The 21,610-nt window shown below is 36.0% G+C and overlaps 4 protein-coding genes and 1 pseudogene across 12 annotated transcripts; 3 read left to right on the forward strand and 2 right to left on the reverse strand.

The window, feature by feature from the left end:
• Positions 1 to 1,492: 1,492 nt before the first annotated feature.
• On the forward strand, positions 1,493 to 5,085 carry LOC106311533 (probable splicing factor 3A subunit 1). 8 transcript variants are annotated; one of them, XR_001264050.1, is made up of 5 exons: positions 1,493 to 1,584; positions 1,787 to 3,883; positions 3,955 to 4,468; positions 4,560 to 4,621; positions 4,702 to 5,085. XR_001264050.1 is itself a non-coding variant. In XM_013748723.1 (3 exons), exons 2-3 carry the CDS (start codon positions 1,790 to 1,792, stop codon positions 4,210 to 4,212), a joined length of 2,352 nt encoding a protein of 783 aa, XP_013604177.1. In that variant the 5' UTR covers positions 1,493 to 1,584; positions 1,787 to 1,789; the 3' UTR covers positions 4,213 to 5,066. The 8 variants fall into 8 exon arrangements, 1 of the variants encoding a protein (XP_013604177.1); XR_001264051.1 differs by having other exon boundaries at positions 3,955 to 4,437; XR_001264049.1 differs by having other exon boundaries at positions 4,716 to 5,066.
• Positions 5,086 to 5,420: 335 nt separating this feature from the next.
• On the forward strand, positions 5,421 to 8,209 carry LOC106311534 (transmembrane 9 superfamily member 2-like). The gene is made up of 7 exons (XM_013748725.1): positions 5,421 to 5,648; positions 5,855 to 5,895; positions 5,997 to 6,582; positions 6,654 to 6,791; positions 6,878 to 7,034; positions 7,106 to 7,590; positions 7,674 to 8,209. Exons 1-7 carry the CDS (start codon positions 5,506 to 5,508, stop codon positions 7,891 to 7,893), a joined length of 1,770 nt encoding a protein of 589 aa, XP_013604179.1. The 5' UTR covers positions 5,421 to 5,505; the 3' UTR covers positions 7,894 to 8,209.
• A 576-nt stretch (positions 8,210 to 8,785) lies between these two features.
• On the forward strand, positions 8,786 to 10,464 carry LOC106307431 (protein BASIC PENTACYSTEINE2-like). 2 transcript variants are annotated; one of them, XM_013744389.1, is made up of 2 exons: positions 8,786 to 8,952; positions 9,420 to 10,464. In XM_013744389.1, the coding sequence occupies exon 2, from the start codon at positions 9,430 to 9,432 to the stop codon at positions 10,243 to 10,245; it is 816 nt and encodes a 271-aa protein (XP_013599843.1). In that variant the 5' UTR covers positions 8,786 to 8,952; positions 9,420 to 9,429; the 3' UTR covers positions 10,246 to 10,464. The 2 variants fall into 2 exon arrangements, with proteins under 2 accessions (XP_013599843.1, XP_013599844.1); XM_013744390.1 differs by having other exon boundaries at positions 8,820 to 8,952; positions 9,427 to 10,464.
• A 531-nt stretch (positions 10,465 to 10,995) lies between these two features.
• LOC106308923 lies at positions 10,996 to 12,713 on the reverse strand. The gene is made up of 9 exons (XM_013746024.1): positions 12,662 to 12,713; positions 12,405 to 12,475; positions 12,253 to 12,305; positions 12,034 to 12,158; positions 11,827 to 11,928; positions 11,583 to 11,717; positions 11,433 to 11,486; positions 11,209 to 11,327; positions 10,996 to 11,131 (listed from the first exon to the last, which is right to left on the reverse strand). The coding sequence occupies exons 2-9, from the start codon at positions 12,473 to 12,475 to the stop codon at positions 10,996 to 10,998; spliced, it is 795 nt and encodes a 264-aa protein (XP_013601478.1). The 5' UTR covers positions 12,662 to 12,713.
• A 4,526-nt stretch (positions 12,714 to 17,239) lies between these two features.
• Positions 17,240 to 19,019, reverse strand: LOC106309721 (annotated as a pseudogene).
• Positions 19,020 to 21,610: the final 2,591 nt, after the last annotated feature.

Consider the following 21,610-nt stretch of genomic DNA (forward strand, 5'->3'; position numbering starts at 1 on the left):
AGAACCTCTAACGAACTAATATTTCTACGAAACACTCTCTAGACTTATGCTATAGGATTTGCTGGTTTTGGTTGTGAAAAACGTTAAGATATGAAGAAGAGAAGAGGCGATATTTAAAGAGACGGAGACAACCCACTTCCCGCAACAGCTGCTGCACGTGGGCGAAAATCTCGTGGAGATCGAGGGAAGTTGAGTTGCGAAACTTATTCCCCAAGACTCTCTCTTATCTCGTTTAAAAAATTTTGAGAGGATAAACTGCATGACGTTTTTATTTTCTAGACAAACTGCTTGTCGTTTCAAAATAAAATGCATGTTGTTTTTGAGAATTTAAATGGTAAAATATTGAGCTTAACTTGGTCCAAAAAGAATTTTTTTATTGGGCCAGACCCAAGACCCAAGCCCAAGCCCAAACCCAAGCCCAAGCCCAAGCCCACGTCCACGCCGAGCCGGCCGGACGGCGGCGGCGCGCGCATAAGGGCTATCCTCTCTCTCTGAGCCGTTTAAACAAGGTTAAGTAAGTGCACATATATATACAACTCATTCTTCTTGTTTCTTCCCGATGTGAGACTTCTACGTAATGTCATTTTGACATTTCAAGTATGATGGACTTGTCTAATTACGTAGTCCATTACATTTTTTTTCACACAACTTTAATCAATGTTCTTTAAGGCAAAGGACTTGAGAATTTGATCCAACATTTTTAACGTCTTTGTGGGCAACATTAATGTTTGATATTATATAATACATTTTATTCCAAAGGATCCCAACCCTAGATTGACACCATGTTGTTAAATGACTAATCAAAACATAAGTGAGTCTGTTGACCAAAAAAAAAACATAAGTGAGACTGAAACTATGAACTCATACTGTGAGCTTCCATTGAAGAGCTGTGATCAATCAACAAGGAATGTGATCTCTTCTCAAGATCAGATTAACTGTCAACACAAAAAAAAAACAGAGACATGGCTTGGTCCGGTTGTTAAAGTCACACCATGCCTAGATTAATTGTCTATAACAAGAAATATCACAAGGGTGAAGATCACCATGTTTTTAAGAAAAAACCCCAGCAGTTACTAATGTTGTACTGGTTTCACTTCTTTGCCGAGACTTTTGTAAAAGTTCTTCCGGAGTGGCGAAGTGCGTACTAGACACTCTTTTACCACTAGACCAATAATTCGTTGGTTGTATAACTTGTACTTAGATACTGCTATACACTGCACTTGAAAAAAGAACCTCAACACAACAACAAGAAACTCAAATTCAATAGTCAGTGAAAACTAGTTCAATAAAACTCTCTAAGCTTTGTTGTTACCTTGTAAGATGGCACACATCAAGCGTTTTAAGTATTTCCAACAAAGTATGTGTACATATGAATATCAAAAGGCCCAATTACATATAGATATTAAAAGGCCCTTTTAAATCGAGTGGCCCATCTGTAAACCAGAATACGGTTTCGTCTCAGATTAATTCTCCTCGAGAGGGTCGGTTTCCATTGAACCGTCTTGTAAGTTGGTTTAAATCTCGAACTTGCTCCTCCTCCGCATCTATTCGACGTCGCGGCGGTTTTGTTCATTACCGGCTGAGGTACGGTGTCTCTTATCTCTCTACCCTAAATCCTAACCGTAGTAATCCGCGTCGCCGATTCCACTTTTACTTTCTATCTCTCTCTCTCTCTCTCGCATCGTGTGTTTAAGAATTTGTGCTGAGTTACTATTCCAATCAATTAGGTCTCGCAACGAATTCAGTCAGGATCCGACGTTAATTTCTTATCATTCTCTTGTTGCAGAAGATGTTAAGTTCGATGCAGATACTGCCACTCGAGGCTCCTCCCACCGACGGGAACCTCGGCCCGCTCCCTCCTTCGCAGCTAACCGATCAAGAAATCGAAGAGAGAGAGTTGCAATCGGAGCAGACCAGATCGAATCAAGCTCCGGAATCTGTAGCGACTCACACGAGGACTATCGGAATCATTCACCCGCCTCCAGATATCAGAAGCATCGTCGAGAAAACGGCGCAGTTTGTTTCCAAGAACGGGTTGGAGTTCGAGAAGAGGATCATGGCTAGCAATGCCAAGAATGCTAAATTCAACTTTTTGACCAGCTCTGATCCGTATCATGCGTTTTACCAGCATAAGCTCGCTGAGTATCGTGCTCAGAATGAAGATGGGGCTCAGGGTAATGATGCAGATGGTGCAGATCTTCAACTTGATGGTGGTGGTGATGAGGGTGAAGCTGGTGAGGCGAAGCCTGACCTTCAGGCTCAGTTTAGGGTTCCTCCTAAGCCTTTAGAGCCTCCGGAGCCTGAGAAGTATACAGTTAGACTTCCTGAAGGGATTACAGGCGAGGAGCTTGAGTATATTAAGCTCACAGCCCAGTTTGTGGCGCGGAATGGGAAGTCTTTCTTGACTGGGTTGCAGAGTAGAGAGAATAACAATCCTCAGTTTTTCTTTATGAAGCCAACTCATAGCATGTTCCCTTTATTCACTTCTCTGGTTGATGCGTATTTCGATGTGTTAAAGCCTCCTGAGGACTTGAAAGAGAAGCTGAGGAAGAGTGCCGCTGATTTGACGACCGTTCTTGAGCGGTGTTTGCATCGTCTTGAGTGGGATCGGTCTCAGGAGCAGCAGAGAAAGAAAGAGGAGGACGAGAAGGAGCAGGAGAGAGTGCAGATGGCTATGATTGATTGGCATGATTTTGTGGTTGTGGAGTCTATTGATTTTGCTGACGAGGAGGACGAGGAGTTGCCACCGCCTATGACGCTTGAGGAGGTTATAAGGAGGAGCAAAGTATCTGCAGCGATGGAGGAAGATGAAGTTGTGGAGCCTGGAAAGGAAGTGGAGATGGAGATGGATGAAGAGGAGATGAAGCTTGTTGCGGATGGAATGAGAGCAGCGAACCTGGAAGAGAATGGTGTCTATGTAAGGATTGAAAATATGAACGAAGAAGCACCTATGAGAATCGTTAAGAACTGGAAGAGGCCAGAAGATAGGATCCCGACAGAGAGAGATCCTACAAAAGTTGTTATATCTCCGATTACTGGCGAGCTGATTCCAATCAATGAGATGTCTGAGCACATGCGGATTTCGCTTATTGATCCCAAGTTCAAAGAGCAGAAGGACCGTATGTTTGCTAAGATTCGTGAGACCACTCTTGCACAAGATGACGAGATTGCTAAAAACATTGTCGGGCTTGCTCGTCTGCGTCCTGATATTTTTGGGACGACTGAAGAAGAAGTCTCAAATGCTGTAAAGGCGGAGATTGAGAAGAAGAAAGATGAGCAGCCAAGTCAAGTAATATGGGATGGTCACACAGGAAGTATAGGTCGCACAGCAAACCAAGCCTTGGCTCAGAATGCTAATGGAGAAGAGCAAGGTAATGGCGTTTATGGAGATCCCAATAGCTTCCCTGGTCCGGCTGCTCTTCCTCCTCCTCGACCAGGTGTCCCAGTAGTCCGGCCACTGCCACCACCTCCTAATCTCGCCTTGAACCTCCCTCGCCCTCCTCCTTCTGTTCAGTACCCACCAAGGCCATTAGGTGTTCCAATGATGCAAGCCATGCATCCACAACACCAGCTTTCGATGCCTGGACAACCTGGACACCCGTCGATGATGATGATGAACCGACCACCACAAATGCAGCCTGGTGGTATGCATGTGCCGCCTCCACCGGGATCACAATTTGCTCATCTTCAAGTTCCGAGACCTTATGGTCAGCTTGCACCACCTCCTATAGGGATGATGCAACCACCACCTATGCATGGGATGCCTCCTCCTCCACCCCCTGGGGAGGCACCACCGCCTCTTCCCGAGGAGCCAGAGCCAAAGAGACAGAAGCTCGACGAATCAGCTCTTGTTCCCGAAGAACAATTTCTTGCTCAGCATCCGGTAATGTTTTTCTTTAAACTCGTCAGTCTTTTTCTTTTGTATCTTACATATTTTGTTTTTAATGTATGCAGGGCTCTGCTACGATCCGTGTCTCTGTTCCAAATGTGGATGACGGGCAGGTCATTGAGATCACAGTGCAGTCATTATCCGAAAACGTGGGAAGTTTGAAGGAGAAAATAGCTGGTGAAACACAAATTCCAGCAAACAAACAGAAGTTGAGTGGCAAAGCTGGGTTCTTAAAGGACAACATGTCACTTGCACACTACAATCTTGGAGCAGGAGAAATCTTAACACTATCTTTGAGAGAACGTGGTGGGAGAAAGAGATAAAAGAGTCAGCTGGTGGATGCAGGGAATGCTTTTTAATCTCTTAATTCTCTTTAGATGTCTAATATTGGTGGCCAAAACTCTATGTTCTGCTATATCTCTTTCACATATCTTGACGCTTGGCTCATCATATCCACTATCTATGGAAGTTTTAAACTGAAGAAGGATTCTTACTGACTTAAGTTTGTTTTGGATTTGCAGCTTGTTCTGAGGCAACGTTTTGGCTCTGTAATCTTTAAAAAAACTTCCTCTTCGTTATGTGATACTTTGTTTTGTCTCTGTCTTTGTCGTTGTGTGGAACATGTTTGGTTAAGCTTATATTTAGTGCAGTTTGGTTATCTTCTCTGTAGGTACAATATGAGGATGCTGCTTTGCTTTTTATTTCTCTACGGGCTCGTCATAGTGACAACAGGTACACAACTACAACATAGTCAAGATGTTGAAACATTGAGAACCTTCTATAGGCTTTCTTGTTGGATTGTAAATCAAAAGATTCAAAACCCCAGGGCCAGCATGCAGAACCATTTGTCCAAGACATGTCTACAAATGATGCAGACAATCAATAGCAAGAACCAAAAACACAAAGAAGTAGCTCAAAGCACAGTCTTAAAGAAATTAAAACGCCACATAGGAGATATAACCTTGCTTGATGTGGTGCACATCCGTGGAGAAGCTCTCAAGGAGAAGAGCAGAGAGAACAAACGCCAGGGCCATTTCATTTATTGATCCATTAGGAAGGTAGAAACATTGTAGTTTCTCACTGCCACTAGTTCTTATAGAAATGAAGAACCTGTATTCATGCAGCATAAAACGATGCACGTTGTGTGTTATAATGAATGTACGTTTTAAATTGTTTATTGATCTTCTATGTCTCTATTATGACGTGGGATCATGCAAAGTAAACTAATTGAAGTATAACGCACGTATAATTTAAAGGATTTGATTATTAGATTTTATAATGATTGCTTTGAATTGCAACAAATTAAACATTTTAATCATATAACATCAACAAGCAATCTTCACCATCTTCCCTACAAAATATAAAAGCTTGATTATTTAGTGTAACCATTTATATAAGTATTCAATAGCCTTAGTTGTTCTTACAAAATAAATTAGAAAAGCTTTATGGACACAGTAACACATATTTAGACATTTTAACAACTTTTGAGAAAAATTACTTTGCATTGAAGTCTGGGTGCTGTATATAAATATCGTCGTCATTTCCTCCGTTTTCCCTTCTTGCGGAATTAATAAAGCGCAAACTCAGATCTCACTGATTTGAAGAGAAAAAACGCAATGAAGATGCTGCTCCTCTTACTCGGAGCTCTAATCCTCTCCAGCGTCGGCTATGTCAGATCCGACGCCTCCGACCACCGCTACAAGGAAGGAGACATCGTTCCTCTATACGCCAACAAGGTCGGCCCATTCCACAATCCAAGGTAACGCTCGCGTGTGTCTCTGAGACTTCTTTTTGGCTAGATCTGAACTTCAGATCTGAGATTGTAAAAGCTGCGAAATGCAATGAATCTCTTACTGTTGAATTAATCATATAGACATTGTTGTCGTCTGTGTGATGGATGGATCTGTGTTTAGATTCGAATACTATATAGACTGATCTTCGTTCTTATTCGATGGTGATTTGCAGTGAGACGTATCGTTACTTTGATCTTCCCTTCTGTGTTCCAGGTACTATCCATATATAATTCACCACACTTTTTTTTTTTTTTTTCCTTATCTGATATACTATTAGCTTGTTATCTGATATACCTTTGATTTTGGTTTTCTAGAGGGTGTGAAAGAGAAGAAGGAAGCCTTTGGAGAGGTTCTGAACGGCGATCGCCTCGTCAGCGCTCCATACAAGCTCAACTTCAGAGACGAAAAGGACTCCGAAGTCTACTGCAAGAAGAAGCTGAGCAAAGAAGAGGTCAAAAAGTTCCGGCAAGCCGTTGAGAAAGACTACTACTTCCAGATGTACTACGACGATCTCCCCATCTGGGGGTTCATTGGCAAAGTCGACAAGGAGATCAAATCTGATCCGAGCGAGTACAAGTACTTCCTCTACAAGCACATCGAGTTTGAGATTCTGTACAACAATGACCGTGTGATTGAGATCAGTGCTAGGATGGATCCACACTCGCTTGTTGATCTTACTGAGGATAAAGAAGTGGATGCTGAGTTTATGTATACGGTGAAGTGGAAGGAGACGGAGACTCCGTTTGAGAAGAGGATGGACAAGTACTCCATGTCTTCTTCTCTTCCGCATCACTTGGAGATTCACTGGTTCTCTATTATTAACTCGTGTGTCACTGTGCTGCTTTTGACTGGGTTCCTTGCTACCATCTTGATGCGTGTCCTCAAGAATGATTTCACCAAGTGAGTGTTCCCTACACCCTCATGGTCGGCTGTTTTACGTTTCCTTGTCTGATAATTAACTCTTTTTACAGGTATGCTCAAGACGAGGAAGCTGCTGATGATCTGGAGGAAACTGGGTGGAAGTACATTCATGGCGATGTGTTTAGGTTCCCAACGCACAATTCTTTGTTTGCTGCATCACTTGGTAGTGGTACTCAACTGTTTACCCTGTAAGTGTTTCATAACTCTTACTTAAACCATTTCTTCACTATGACTCACAGTAGCTTTTACCTTGCTCGTCCACCACGCCCATTAGGACCATATTCATTTTCATGCTTGCTCTTGTTGGAGTGTTCTACCCGTACAACCGAGGAGCACTCTTTACCGCTTTGGTGGTCATTTACGCTCTAACCTCTGGAATTGCTGGATACACATCCGCCTCTTTCTACTGCCAACTTGAAGGCAAAAGCTGGGTAAATAACTACACATCAAATCCCTTCTCAAATACATAAAGTAAACAACTTATTCTTTCACATTATTGCAGGTGAGAAACTTGTTACTCACCGGATGTCTCTTCTGTGGTCCTTTACTCCTAACCTTCTGCTTCCTCAACACCGTAGCCATCACCTACACAGCAACCGCAGCACTACCCTTTGGAACCATCGTTGTTATCGTCCTTATATGGACACTAGTCACGTCGCCTCTACTCGTCTTAGGTGGCATCGCTGGTAAAAACAGCAAAGCTGAGTTCCAAGCGCCCTGCCGTACGACCAAGTACCCCCGCGAGATCCCGCCGCTCCCTTGGTACAGAAGCGCTGTTCCTCAGATGGCCATGGCTGGTTTCCTTCCTTTCAGTGCCATCTACATCGAGCTTTACTACATTTTCGCTAGTGTCTGGGGTCACCGGATCTACACCATCTACAGCATCCTATTCATCGTCTTCATCATCCTCATCATCGTCACTGCGTTCATAACCGTCGCTTTGACTTACTTCCAGCTCGCTGCTGAAGATCACCAATGGTGGTGGAGGTTCGTTAAACTCTCCCCATCATAGTCTCTACTTTTTGTTTCTCTCTCTGATCAATAGAGCCTGAGACTGTTTTTATTTGCAGATCATTCCTATGCGGTGGGTCGACCGGTTTGTTTATCTACGCCTACTGCTTATACTATTACTACGCTCGATCAGACATGTCTGGATTCATGCAAACATCGTTCTTCTTCGGATACATGGCTTGCATTTGCTACGGGTTCTTCTTAATGCTCGGGACTGTCGGCTTCCGCGCTGCACTTTTCTTCGTTCGTCACATTTACCGGTCGATCAAATGCGAGTAAGAAGTATTTTATCTTCTTACGTCTGGTTCTCTTCTTCTTCTTCTTCGGCCTCCTTATGAATTTTTGGTAGAACAATGAAAGATAAAGAGATAGGTTGTTAGAAAGAAGAGAGACACAATGACAATGTCAATGTCTGATTGTTTCCTGAAAAAGCATATCTTCTCAGTCTCTCTCTTCTTCTCTCGTTATTTTGGGATACAGAAATTAAAATTACTTACGTGTGTATCCTTTTCTATATATTTTATGGATTGTAAAAGATGATCATACCTTCGGACTATTTTTTTTGTATGTAATAAATGTCAAAGCTCTTATTCAAGGCAGTGTTGATCGTTGTGCAATATATGCATCTATTTGAATCTATTTGATAACTTTGGGGAATCAGCGAAGTTCTTGTTCAGAGAAGCACAGGAATGGAATGATTATGATTTGCGAGGGACAAGCTCTGACTATGAGCAATGCAATATATGTATAAATCACGTTGGATACACTTGTGTCTTAACATTTCCAAAACGGTCGGTTTGCTAAACACAAAGAATTTGTTATTACAGAAAAAAAAATTTACCAATAGAAAGTTTTATGAGGAAATACTATTTTTCTTCATAATCTCATGTTCCTCGTCTCATCTTTTCACGAACGATTCTCATTGCCTTTTTAAAAATTTGGTTTAGACACGATGTCAAAAAGACCAATAAAGTGGGCTTTGTTATTTTTTGTTTTGTTTTCTTCTCAAATGGCTTTCTTACAGTGACCAAACATAAAAAGAAAGTCTTCATTTCAAGTACAAAGCGGAGAGAAAAATGAAAAAAAGCCTTTTGGAAAGATATTTATTTAGATTGTGTATATTTTAAAATTAGAATGATTTCCAATTATTTTAGGGTTCTCTCTCTGTTCCACTAAAAAAAAAAAAAAATAAAAACCCTTTCCCTTTCTTCAGATCTTATCTTTCCCTTCAGGTTTCTCTCTCCTCTCTCTTCCTTCTCTTTCCTCCCTCCCTCCAATCTCTCTCTCCAGAAGGGCAAAAATTCCCTTAAAGAGCCGTTTGTTAACCCAATCTCATATGTAAGTTTTCTCTTTCCTAATTCATTTCCATATCATACCTCTCTCTCTCTCTCTCTCTCTCAGTTTTGAATATTTACAATGGGACCTTTTTTTCTGTACTGTACCAATAACGCTTTTGCTCCAAATCCTTTTATCTCCTTCCATCATATGTACATATCTTGTTGTTTAATTAGAATTTGGCTGTGGATCTCCTTGATTCATGTCCATTTTCCGTAGATCTAGCTCCGGACTCTCCAGATCTAGAAACTGTGCATGTTGGTTCCGACAAGAAAATGTTCTTATGTCGGAATATCATATAAAAGTTCCCTGGATTTCATGTATTTATATCAACTATAATTTTGTTATCTCTGGAACATTGGATACAAGAAATGTTGGGATGAATTGATTTTTGGCTAATTGGACATGAACTTTTGGCTTTTGTTTTGTCTGAATTGGATTTGAATTTCTGATCGTCGACATTTTTGTAGATCTTAGAAAATGGATGACGATGGGTTTCGCAATTGGGGTTACTACGAACCAGCAGCTGCTACGTTCAAAGGTAACCTCGGTTTGCAGCTAATGTCAAGCGCTGACCGGAACACTAAACCGTTTCTACCCGGTCGAGATCCGAATCTAATGATTGGCCAAAACGGGTCATACCACCACCCTGAGCCTCCCATCCACATGAGCTACAACTGGATTAACCAACAGAAGGACAAGTTCTTCAACATGTTACCTGTAACAGCAACTCCTAATTACGGAAATGCCCTCCCCGAAACTTCATCAGCCCCGTCCATGCATCATCATCAAACCGAGGATGACCCGGTTAAGTGCGAAGAAGAGGAAGAGATTGTTCAGCCTAACAAGAAGAGAAAGCCTAACTCAAAAGCAGGCACGGCGACAACAAAGGGGAAGAAGCCTCGTAAACCAAAAGAGGAGAACGACAGCAAGACTAACGTTTCGCGAGTCAAACCGGCTAAGAAAAGCGTTGACTTGGTTATCAACGGAGTGAACATGGACATTTCCGGTTTACCTGTACCGGTCTGCACTTGCACCGGAGCTCCTCAGCAATGCTACCGTTGGGGATGTGGCGGTTGGCAGTCTGCGTGTTGCACCACGAACATATCGATGCATCCGTTGCCTATGAGTACCAAACGCCGCGGAGCGAGGATCTCGGGGAGGAAGATGAGTCAAGGAGCGTTTAAGAAGGTTCTTGAGAAACTTTCTTCTGATGGGTTTAACTTTGGGAACCCCATTGATCTTAAGAGCCATTGGGCTAGACATGGGACTAACAAGTTCGTCACCATCAGATGATTAGTTTCAGGTAACCTCAGAGTTCTTTTATCATACGTTTGCTTTTTATGTTCTGTTTGTTTGTTTGTATGTCTGAGGAAGAAAATCTGCAGGGAAGTTTGAATTTTTTTTTACTTTTGTATTTTTTTTTCTCTTTCCTTTGTTATTTTTATAAACATTTTACTGACTTGTAAGTTGTAACAGATATTCTTTTTAATTAAATGTTTTTATTTCTTACAATATGTCCGAGTTGGTGAATTTATTATGTTCATTGACTAGTGTAATGTCTGTTTACATTAATTTGATCCAAACAAAAGGAAAATGTCTGCTTTTATTACATTAAAATACTGTACTTATTTAAATTAAATTATATCCTTTTAACATGTTTTGTAAAGCTATAAATAGAATAAATTAACGTGTGTTCAACTGTGTAATAGAATTATTAGGGATAAATGTCCCACATCGGATATTGGAAGGGATCGTTAGTAATATATAAGATAGATGGGTCACTCCACTTATCACCAATTGGTTTTAGGTTGGAAAGTTCTCTAGCTGAACAAGAATAAGAAACGATGGTTTGTTAATTGTTCAAAAAATTGTTCACTTCTGTCAGAATAAGAAACGATGGTTTGTTAAAATATTCATAAACATTTGCCTACCCAATACCATAGATAAAAAATCTATCCTAGTTATAAACCATTGGTGTCTGATTCTTCTGCCTGAGCCTTTAAAGCTGATCCTATAAACTACTGTTGTCTGATTCTCCCTCTCTCATGGGTTTTCTTCGTTGTCTGAATCAGCATTCTCTGCTCTCTCACGTAAAACCCTTCTTATGAAACTCACGCCTTTAAAAACGACTATAGCAAAAGCAATAGTTCCAAAGATCTTGGAATAGAAAAAATAAAACCTGCATAAAAAATAACACAAGAAAATTTGATTATCATCACCATGTATAAACAAAAACATGATGAGTCTCGTCCTTACTCTGAATTTGACTTCAAGTTGGCAACCATTTTATCAAACGAGCCCTCTCCACTGAAGATCCTAAAAGGCTGTTCATTGGGGTTTTGAATCGTGAGATTACCAGCTTCGTCTCTAGCAGCCTACAGTACACACAAGGACACAGACACATCAACTTATATTAGCTTGCACAGCCACTCTTACATGATCCACAATATAAAGAATAAACACATGGGGGCTTCCTTTACCTCGCCAATAATAGTTAAGGAGGTACCAGTATCGAGAGAAGCCCGAAAAATCGTCTAGAGATGAAAACAATCACATTGTTGGTTCCAACCCAATGAAAGAGACTAAAATAAACAGAGAAAGACAAAAAAAAATGAAAGAGAAAAGGTAACCTGAGAGCCTTGTTGAGGTTCTACAATACTATCAAAGATTTCACTTAGTGACATATCAAAATGCGGTGTCAGAGCATCAAGAAAGTCACCAGCAGCTTCAGCTCCCACTACTTTCACCACACCAGTACTGTCTTCCTAAATAGTTGATTGAGCGAGAGAAAGAGGTAGGCTTCAAGTCATGAGGGGCAGGCAAGACATAGCAAAAAAAAAAAAAAAAATGAAGGTATTTGAGAATGTAACTTACAAGATACCAAGGACTACGCTTTACTTGAAACAGAAAATTCTGAGACTTGGTTATCCAACCACTACCATCATCCTCCAACTTGGTCCCACGCCCCATTTCGACCTGAAAGACATAGTATACATGTTGTTCTAACTAAAAATAACACCACCAGACCAGAGAACGATGATGCTGACGACAACTTTTTAGAAGATAAAAGAAGTCTTTTACCTTAGCATTAAAAACAGCACCCAAAGGACCATCCTCATGTTTGCCATTCGAGGGCGTTGCCGCAGAAGCAACTTTTCCGGACACAACAACAAGGAGCTTCGAGGCTTTCTCTTTAAGCAAATCATCTAAGAGAGGAAAAAAACATGATGATCACTTGTAATCACAAACCAATTAATAAAATAATAACAATGAGTCTGAACTATAAAACAGAAAACACACCTAACCGTTTGAAGTCTACCACACGTGTGATACTGCTAAAAGAGTCAGCTTCCCTGCATCATCACAGAAACACAAACACATATCGATTGATAAAAAGTGTGTGGACAGAGACACACATTCAAAAAATCCAAAGGGGTTGGTAAAAGACTAACCCTTTAATTCTACGGCCCCAGAGGTAACATGCTGTGGCACCGCATGACAAATAAAAAGCAATCTGAAGCATCTGAAAAACCAAATCAAACAAATTTGATGTTAAGACACAAGTCCATATTTCAAGAGATACAAGAAACACTTGTAAGATTACGAAGCAAGCAAAAAACAAAAAAACACTAGAAGGGCATTGATGAATTGATAAAAAAACACTAGTCTTTTTGCTCTTGAAGTAGAGAAGAAGAAGATGATATGATACCTCAATGAGCACTCAGGGTCACAACTGAAGAATAGCTTCCGAGAGAGAATCGATCGACTTGCTGATTTAGTATTTAGGGTTTATGCCTGGAGTAAATACAGGGTTTGAGTCCATGCTTCGCATGGGAATTTTCTTTTTACAAATATAACATAGGTAAATAGTTATTAATGGATAATTGCACATTATTTTGAAAAATACACGAAAAAAGAAGCACAATGATTTTTCCTTTTCAGTTTTTTTCAACCATTCTATAAAATTATATATATGGAAAAAGACTTCAAAATTACCTTAAAAATATATAAAATCATTGATGAATTTGATCGTCTCCCTACCTATATAGCAGTCAAAAGGATGTACGTAGTAGATTGAAAAATCATTTCCTTATTAGTTTCTATATATATGTCAAACATTTGAAAGAAACATTGTGTACTGAAAAGACTTCAGTAACATAAACATGTAGATGCTAACATATACCTCTGTTAATTTTGTCTCCCATTATCCCATGGCAGCACTGATTTTGCCATCTTCAAGGTTTTATGTTCATCTCACCAATACAACCATACATGAACCAATTGTCTTTCGGGATATCTCAACATTAAAATTATAGAGAAAAAGTATCAAATTGCACCATAGTATATTGACTGATGTTTTCAAACTACCTTTTGATGTAAAACCTATGTATAGTAGAAAAACATGAGTTCAGTAATATGATCATTTCGTAGTGAAAATAATGGAAAGGTGTTTACCTTTTATCAAATGCTCTTCTTCCTTGCACCAAAAAAACTTTCTTCCATGTCTGATTTTTTTTTATCTACTTCTGATTTAACTCACAATGCTATCAATGTTTCTGTTTTACCTCATTTTTCTTTCTCTCTTTTACGTGCAAACAGTATGAATTTAAATATATTGCACTCTGTCTGTGAGTTAAATATTCTACCGATAAAAATTAACTATTTCGATGATAATGGGAATAGTGGGAGAAATATCAGTGTTTTATATAAACAAATAAATAAAAAGAATACACAGAAATCAGTTGATAAACAGTTTTCGTGTTTATTTTTTTTGCTTTTGGATTTTTTATTTTAAATTGTAAAATATATGCCATATGTTAGAATTTTATTGGTAAGATGACTTTTGCTTTAATATATAACTAGAGATTGACCCGCACGCCTGTGCGGATGTTAATTTTTACGGTTTTATAAAAAAAAATTCGTTATTTTTTAATTAGTGTTATATATTTAAGATGTGTCGTCGTATAACTAAGTGTATTCAAAAGATTTGGATTGAATCCGGTAATAAGATTATTTTTAGTATAAATATACGAACCCCTTTCAGATACATTGGTTATTTATATATTTTTATGTTTCTACACATCAGAATCAAAATCATTCAGACCCGAAAGGACCCAACTCAAATCTCATACATAAATTTATAATATTCAAGTAGCGTCTAATTCCCGAAAGAAACAACTTGTAGCTCAATCAGTATCCAAATGTCCATACTTAACTGATTCTGCAAATAAATTAAAAAGAAAACTCTTTCTATATATTTGGCAAAAATAATAAAAATAGAAAGCATTTTTATTTAGTAAAATAGTTTTATGAAGTGAAACATTAAGTGACAATAAATGTAATACTTTTTTAATTATTTTGATTTAAATTATTATTTTGTTCACATAAACTATGACTTTAAATTATGTGTTTGGCTATGTAATTTTTCACCAATTGGAACTAAGACAAAAGAAAGTTTTAGTAAAACATATTAAACCAAACTATTAACCTTATGCAAAACTCGGTTATCTTAAATTTTTGTTTTTTATAATTGCACAAAGTTAATATTGATTAACTAATCAATAAAAAATCTTCATTATTACTTTTATGGTATATTAGAATTAATGATTTGATGTATTGTTACGGTAAATATAATTAATGATGTGATGTACTGTTAAAGTAATATAATTAATGAAATTACTAAAATAACATTATACTTATATTTTTAGACATTAATATTTGTTTTTCATAATTAGTGTTTTATTTTTTAGATATGTCGTAATATAACTAATTGTATTCAAAAGACCTGAATCGAATCGGATAATATGGTTATTTTTGGTACAAATATCCAAACCCGTTTCAAATACATTGGTTATTTAGATATTTTTAGGGTCATATACATCAGAACCAAACTCATCCAGACTCAAAAGAACTCAACTCAAAACCTATACATAAATTTATAATATTCAAGGAGAGAGTAATTTTAAAACAAAAAAAACGATACCCGAAAGGAACAACTCGTACATAAGTGGATATCTAGTGTTCATGCCTAACTGATTTTATAAACTAATAAAAAAAGACATTTTCTATGTGTTTTGTTAAATTAAGTGAAATAGAGAGATTTTTTTTATTTAGTAAGACAATTATATTGAGTGAAAAATTAAGGGACAATAAATGTATTCATTTTTATTATTTTGATTTAAGTTATGATTTTATTCACAAAACATGTCTTTGAATTATTTTTTGGCTACGTAACTTTTCACCGATTGAAATAAAAAAAATGTTTTAGTAAAACAAACTAAAACAAACGTTTAACCTTATGCAAAACTCAGTTATTTTACTTTTTTGATTTTATAATTGACACAAAATTAATATTGATTAACTACTAAATAAAAATCTACACTATTATTATTATGGTAATATAATTAATGATGTGAAATATTGTTAAGACAATATAATTAATAAATTTGTTAATATGAGTGAAATATGGAAATACAATTAATGTAATAATGCTATCTTCGTTTCCAAAAAATTCTCAGTTATACTATTATTCATGTTTCCAAACAGTACTAAAGTGTACTTCAGTTTTAATAATATAGATAGATAAAAGATAAAAGATAGGAGTATCTTGATATAATTGTTTAGTTTAGACAGGGTTACTTTTGTCTTTAAATAATTTTTCTGCTCATGTTCTTACATTCTCACTAATCTTTTTTTTTTCTTTTGGGAAAAACATTTTCAGTAATCTATTTTCTGTTTTTTTGAACATCAAAATCTCCTACATCGAATTAACAACATGCTCTACTTTTTTTCTGATGACTATATAAGGTTATTTTCCGTACATTTTATTTAAATAAGATTGAAATCCTATTAAACTTTTTTTTATAAAAAACAATATTTTTATTGCCAAATTAGACATTTTTATCAATACTATTAAATTAGGATCATGACCATTGATATATGTTGTGTCCAACTATTTTTACCATTGAATCTATTTTTAAATATATTTATTTAGTTATATAACATAACTACTTTGTAGTTTGTACGCTTGGTTCATATTTGAGTAACTTCCACTATAAACTCCTGAATAATTGGGACTCATTTTTTTGTAAGCTAAAACTGCCGAGTGACTTTAATTCCACAAGTTACTGATTCTATATAGGTAATAGTTTTCTGTAGTCCACGCTCTTTTACGATACAACTAATTCTATATCATTTCACAAAAAAAAAACTACCCAATAAAAAATATTTCAATTGCAATAATGAAGATAATGACATGACTTCAGAACAACATCATCCCATCATAAATCCAATACGATGTCATTTAAAAAGGAGAAAATATTTTTATTTTTAATTTAGCCTTTTATTAGAAAGAAAATTAACCATAATAAATTATACAAATAAAAAATATCCTTAGAATTTTATTAAGCTTAAATCAGACATTAATTTTATTGTGATTACAAATTTTTGCAGGTTATTTCAAGGAACATGCAAAATATTCATCAACTAATAAATTATTTAAACAAACATATTAACTCATCTATTATATTAAATTAGAAACATGACATATTAATATATGTTTAGTCTTATTATTTTGATACAATTATTAAAAAAATTTACTAATCATTTAAAAAAAATATTTTACAGAAATATGATTATAAAAACACACAAATATGTTTAAAAACAAAAATAGAAAAATTAGATTCTAAAGAAAATGTAAAACAGAAAGTATACCCGCTCTTGAATCACTTAATAGATGTTCCTAAGAATTTTAATCATTAGCTCAACTTCTCGTTAATAAAATTAAGTGCATGATTCCTGGATGGATGAGCAAATGAACATCAATACACTGAACCGGCCCTGACCTACAGCTGGAGAAGCACCAGCTTTAGGCGCCAAACTGAATTATATATTTATGGGCATCACAAAGACCCCTTACCTAGTTTAAAGTTGCTAGGTTCGAATCTCTTGGAGCGCTAAATTTGGTTTTTGCTTTAGGCAATATTATAGACTGGGCCGGGCCTGTCAATACAATACACATTAGAGAGGCAATCTTTAAACTACTCCGTCTCTCCTCTCTAGTAACATCCATCAGTTTTTTTAATCTTCTATTACTAATTTTACTATCCCAAATTCGGTCACAAAAAGTCAACTCAGAATCACAAACATACAATCTCTAATTTGTCTCAACAAAATTTTTTTTATTACGTTCATCTCTTAACCCCCAACTACTTACTCCGTTAACCAGTGCTAACAAGAGTGGTATCTCTTGGCTAGCTGGTAGATTGCCAAAATTGCCTCAAATATCTTTTTTTTTCTTTCACTTGGTAGAGGATGGGATTCATTCACTTGCATTCCTATAAACTAGTATTGATTAAATTTTCCTCCCTCATGGGTTATCTTCGTTGTCTGAATCAGTAGCATTCTCTGATCTCTCACGAAGAACCCTTCTTACGAAACCCACACCTTTCACGACAGCTATAGCCACTGCAATAGTTCCAAAGATCTTGGAGTAGAAAAAGTAAAACCTGCAAAAAAAAAAGTAACACTTGAAATTTTTTTATATCATCACCTCCTCCCCGAAAGGCAAAATGTATAACAGAAACATGATGATGATGAGTCTTTGTCCTTACACTGAATTTGACTTCAAGTTGCCAACCATTTTATCAAACGAGCCCTCTCCACTGAAGATCATAAAAGACTGTTCCTTGGGCTTTTGAATAGAGAGAGAGTACCAGATTCGTCTCTAGCAGCCTACAGTACATAGAAGCACTCTTACATGATTCACAAAGTACCTGAATTAAAAAAAAAAAACACATGGGGGTTCCTTTACCTCGCCAATAATAGTTAAGGAGGTAGCAGTATCGAGAGCACCACGACAGATCACCTAAAGTAAAAAAGAACATCACATTGTTGGTTTCCAAGTTCCAACCCAATGGACGATGGGGAGAATAAACAGAGAGAAAGAAAACAACACCTTAGAGCCTTCTTGGGGGTTCTCAAACCTCTGAAAGATTTCACTCATTGACGACATATCAAATTGTGGTTTCAGAGTATCAACATATCCATCAGCAAGTTCAGCTCTCACTACTTTCACCAGACCAGTACCGTCTTCCTAATAAGTGTGAATGATTGAGCGAGAGAGAAATAAGAGGGTAGGCTTTAAGTCACAGCAAAAAAAAAAAAAAAAAAAAAAAAAAAAAGAAAGTATTGAGGAGGATTGTAACTTACAAGATACCAAGGAGTCTCCTTGATTTGAAGCAGAAAATTATGAGACTTGTTTATCAAAGACACCCACCAAGCCAGAGAATTAAAAGCTAATGATGATGATGAAGAAAAAAAAAACAATTTTTTACCTTAGCCTCAAAAACATCACCCGAAGAAGAATCATTCTCATGTTTGCAGTTAAAGGGCGTTGCAGAAGCAACTTTTCCGGACAAAACAACAAGGAGATTCGTGGCTTTCTCTTTAAGCAAATCATCTGAGAGAGAGGGTTCATTACATTTGTAAATCTGAAACCAGTAAATACTGATAATAACAATTGAGTCTCTGAAATATAAAGCATAAAACATTACCTAAGCATTTGATGTCGGCCACACGGGTAATACTGTTCAAAGAGTCAGCTTTCCTGCATCATCGCAGAAACACAAACACACATAGATTGATTATTAACACATTCAATATCCAAAAAGGTTAGGGGGGGGGGGGAAGACTGACCCTTTAATTCTACGGCCCCAGAGGTAACATGCTGTGGCACCGCATGACAGATAAAAAGCAATCTGAAGCATCTGAAACCAAATCAAATCAAACAAGTTTGATGTTAAGACATTCTCTACTCGACCATCCCTAAGAACTTGCAAGATCTAGTTCAGAAGACACAAGTCTATATCCCAAAAAAAAAATTCGAGAAACATTGGTCAGATTACGAATCAAACAAAAACCCACTAGAAGGGCAGTTATGAATTGACGAAAGCTCTAGTCTTTTTGCTATTTTAAAGGGAAGAGAGAAGAAGAAGATAGAGAGACCTTAAGTGAGTAGTCACACTCACAACTCACAACTGAAGAAGAGCTTCGGAGATTATGGACCGGCTGATTTTGGTAAAACCTTAAAACTTTTGTATTTTACATTATACTCCTTATGTTTAATAAAACTTATATAAAAGCATAAATCTTTTACAATAACTATAATATATGCAACAAAAATATTATAGACAAAATTAATAAAATAAAATATTATATTATAGTGAGAATATTGCATGTAAAAATATAAAATAATTTATTAAATTTAACTAAATTACATAACTATTCATTATAATTACCTCCATAATCCCTTAGACTATATTTGCGAAGTGATTTTGTCACATCTACTCTCTACAATTAATTTCAAAAAACAAATATGACATGACTACTGAAATTGATGACATGGTTTCCGGAAAAATATGACATGGATAATTTCATTTAATGTTGATTTATATTTTTGGTAAACTTATTAGAATATGGTAATAATTCATATATTACATTTAATATTGATATTTATTTTTGGTAAACTTTTTTTAAATATAGTAATAGCTCATACATCATCTATAAAATAAATATATTCTTATATAACATTTCAAATTTCGAAATATTATTATTTTTGTATAATTATACAATTTGTATTACTAAAGCTTTCAAAATTTTCTACAATTTTTTTAAAAATTAAATATCTAATCGTAAAATCATTAGTTTCTTATATATCTACAAATTTTATAAATATTGTTTAGGCTAAATTTTTGATAATTATACAATTTTTATTAGTTTTATGCAAATTGATTTAATATATATCAAATCTATATTAAATATTAGTAAGAAATAGTAAAATATATAATATTTAATAAAATTTATTTTTAAATATAAATTAGATTTTAAAAATTTCTTACTGCACATGGTGCAGGAAAACACCAAGTGATCTTATATACGATCAGTAAGGCATTTTGAAGTGATAAATGCTTTTTTTTTAATTTGTAGATTCTGATTTAACTTTTTTGAAAACATTCATTTTTGTTTATTGGTATTTCAACTACTCGATATGTTGGTATCACGTTATTCTTCAATAATCATGTTATGCATAATAATGCACTCTGATATTATATCATGTAATAACATTATTTAATTTTTGTATAATTTTGTTGTAGTATTAATTAAATATTTTGTATTAAAAAAGAATAAAATAATTAAACAAAAAACTTATTAACTTTATTTGAAAATTACACAAGAAAAAAGAATAAAAAGTAAGGAACTTTAAATATAAAGTTTTTTACAGTGAAATCAAATCTGAGGTACCCTAAAATTTAATGTTTTAAAGTTAATTTTGAAGTTCATAAAACCTTATATTTAAATTTATGAGTGGGCATTTGGACATGCTCTTAGAAAGACAATCTTGAAGAGCATAACAGTCATCATTTTTCTACTCTTCTATGACTATCCTAAAGCTGTCACAAAAGTCAGAACTAAGAGTGTACACACACACGGTGACCAATTTGTCAACAAATCTTTTGATTCCATTCAATCTCAACTCCCTACTCCGTTAACCGGTGCTATATAGGCTCAGTTATGTAACCGATTAGTCTGGTTCAGAGAAGCAAACCGAAGAGTGTATGTAGAGACAGAATCTTCCTTTTTGGTATAGGCACAAATTTTATAGGAGCTGTTGAGAGTCTCCTCACGTCCTTGAGTATCCTTAGAAAAACTCGATCAAAATTCACCCTCGTAGTACTTTAATAATATCCGGACGGAACTGGTCGAGGAGAAACTATAAAACCTCAATAGCTTTGTGTTAAACGCCAATATCATATCATCAAAACGACACCAAAATCAGACATACAAAATGGAGAAACCAACCGGTAAGTAGGGACTGTTCAAAACTTCAAACTACATAATAGCGAAGCCTAGAGATTCATTTTAATCTATTTCTTGTCTACATGTCTATTAGATACTGGGCCTTGACTTGCAAGCCTGAACCTCTATCCATTTCAGTTTGTCTTCTCATAGCCAGTAACATTTATAAACTAAATAATAATTTGCATAATGAAATTTTTCTATTCTTTAATTTAAATGTAAAATAATGTGAGTAGTTTTCTAATTTGTTTTCAGGTTTCATCAAATATGGTAAAATTATCCGTAGAAAGAAAAAAAAAACGGTGACAGGGAAATGATATTTGGCTAGTCATATGAGCTGTAAATAACTGAACAACCTGTGTATTATTGATGTGGTACATGGGTTTACATACAAACCTAACAAACGTGACTAGATCCCTAACTATAGGATCTTGTATTTATCTATACAAATCTCATGTATATCTCAAATATATATCATCATTATCCAATACTCCCCCTCAAATTGGGAAGATGGAAATTTCAAACTCCCATTAGACATAACAGCTTCTCAAATTGGACTCGACCAAGCGCCTTGGTTAAGAGATCGACTATCTGTTCATTTGTCCTGACATGTACCGTAGAAAGCAAGCCAGCTTTTATTGAATCTCTAACTCGATGACAGTCAGACTCCACGTGTTTCTTCCTTTCATGAAAAACTGGATTAGTTGCAATGTAAATGGCTGATTTGCTATCACAAAACAACCGAACTGGATCCTTCAGAGGTGTCAGCAAGTCATGCATGAGACGTCTCAACCACTTGATC

Source organism: Brassica oleracea, chromosome C8 (assembly GCF_000695525.1).
Source record: "Brassica oleracea var. oleracea cultivar TO1000 chromosome C8, BOL, whole genome shotgun sequence".
In the NCBI taxonomy this organism is placed as follows: domain Eukaryota; kingdom Viridiplantae; phylum Streptophyta; class Magnoliopsida; order Brassicales; family Brassicaceae; genus Brassica; species Brassica oleracea.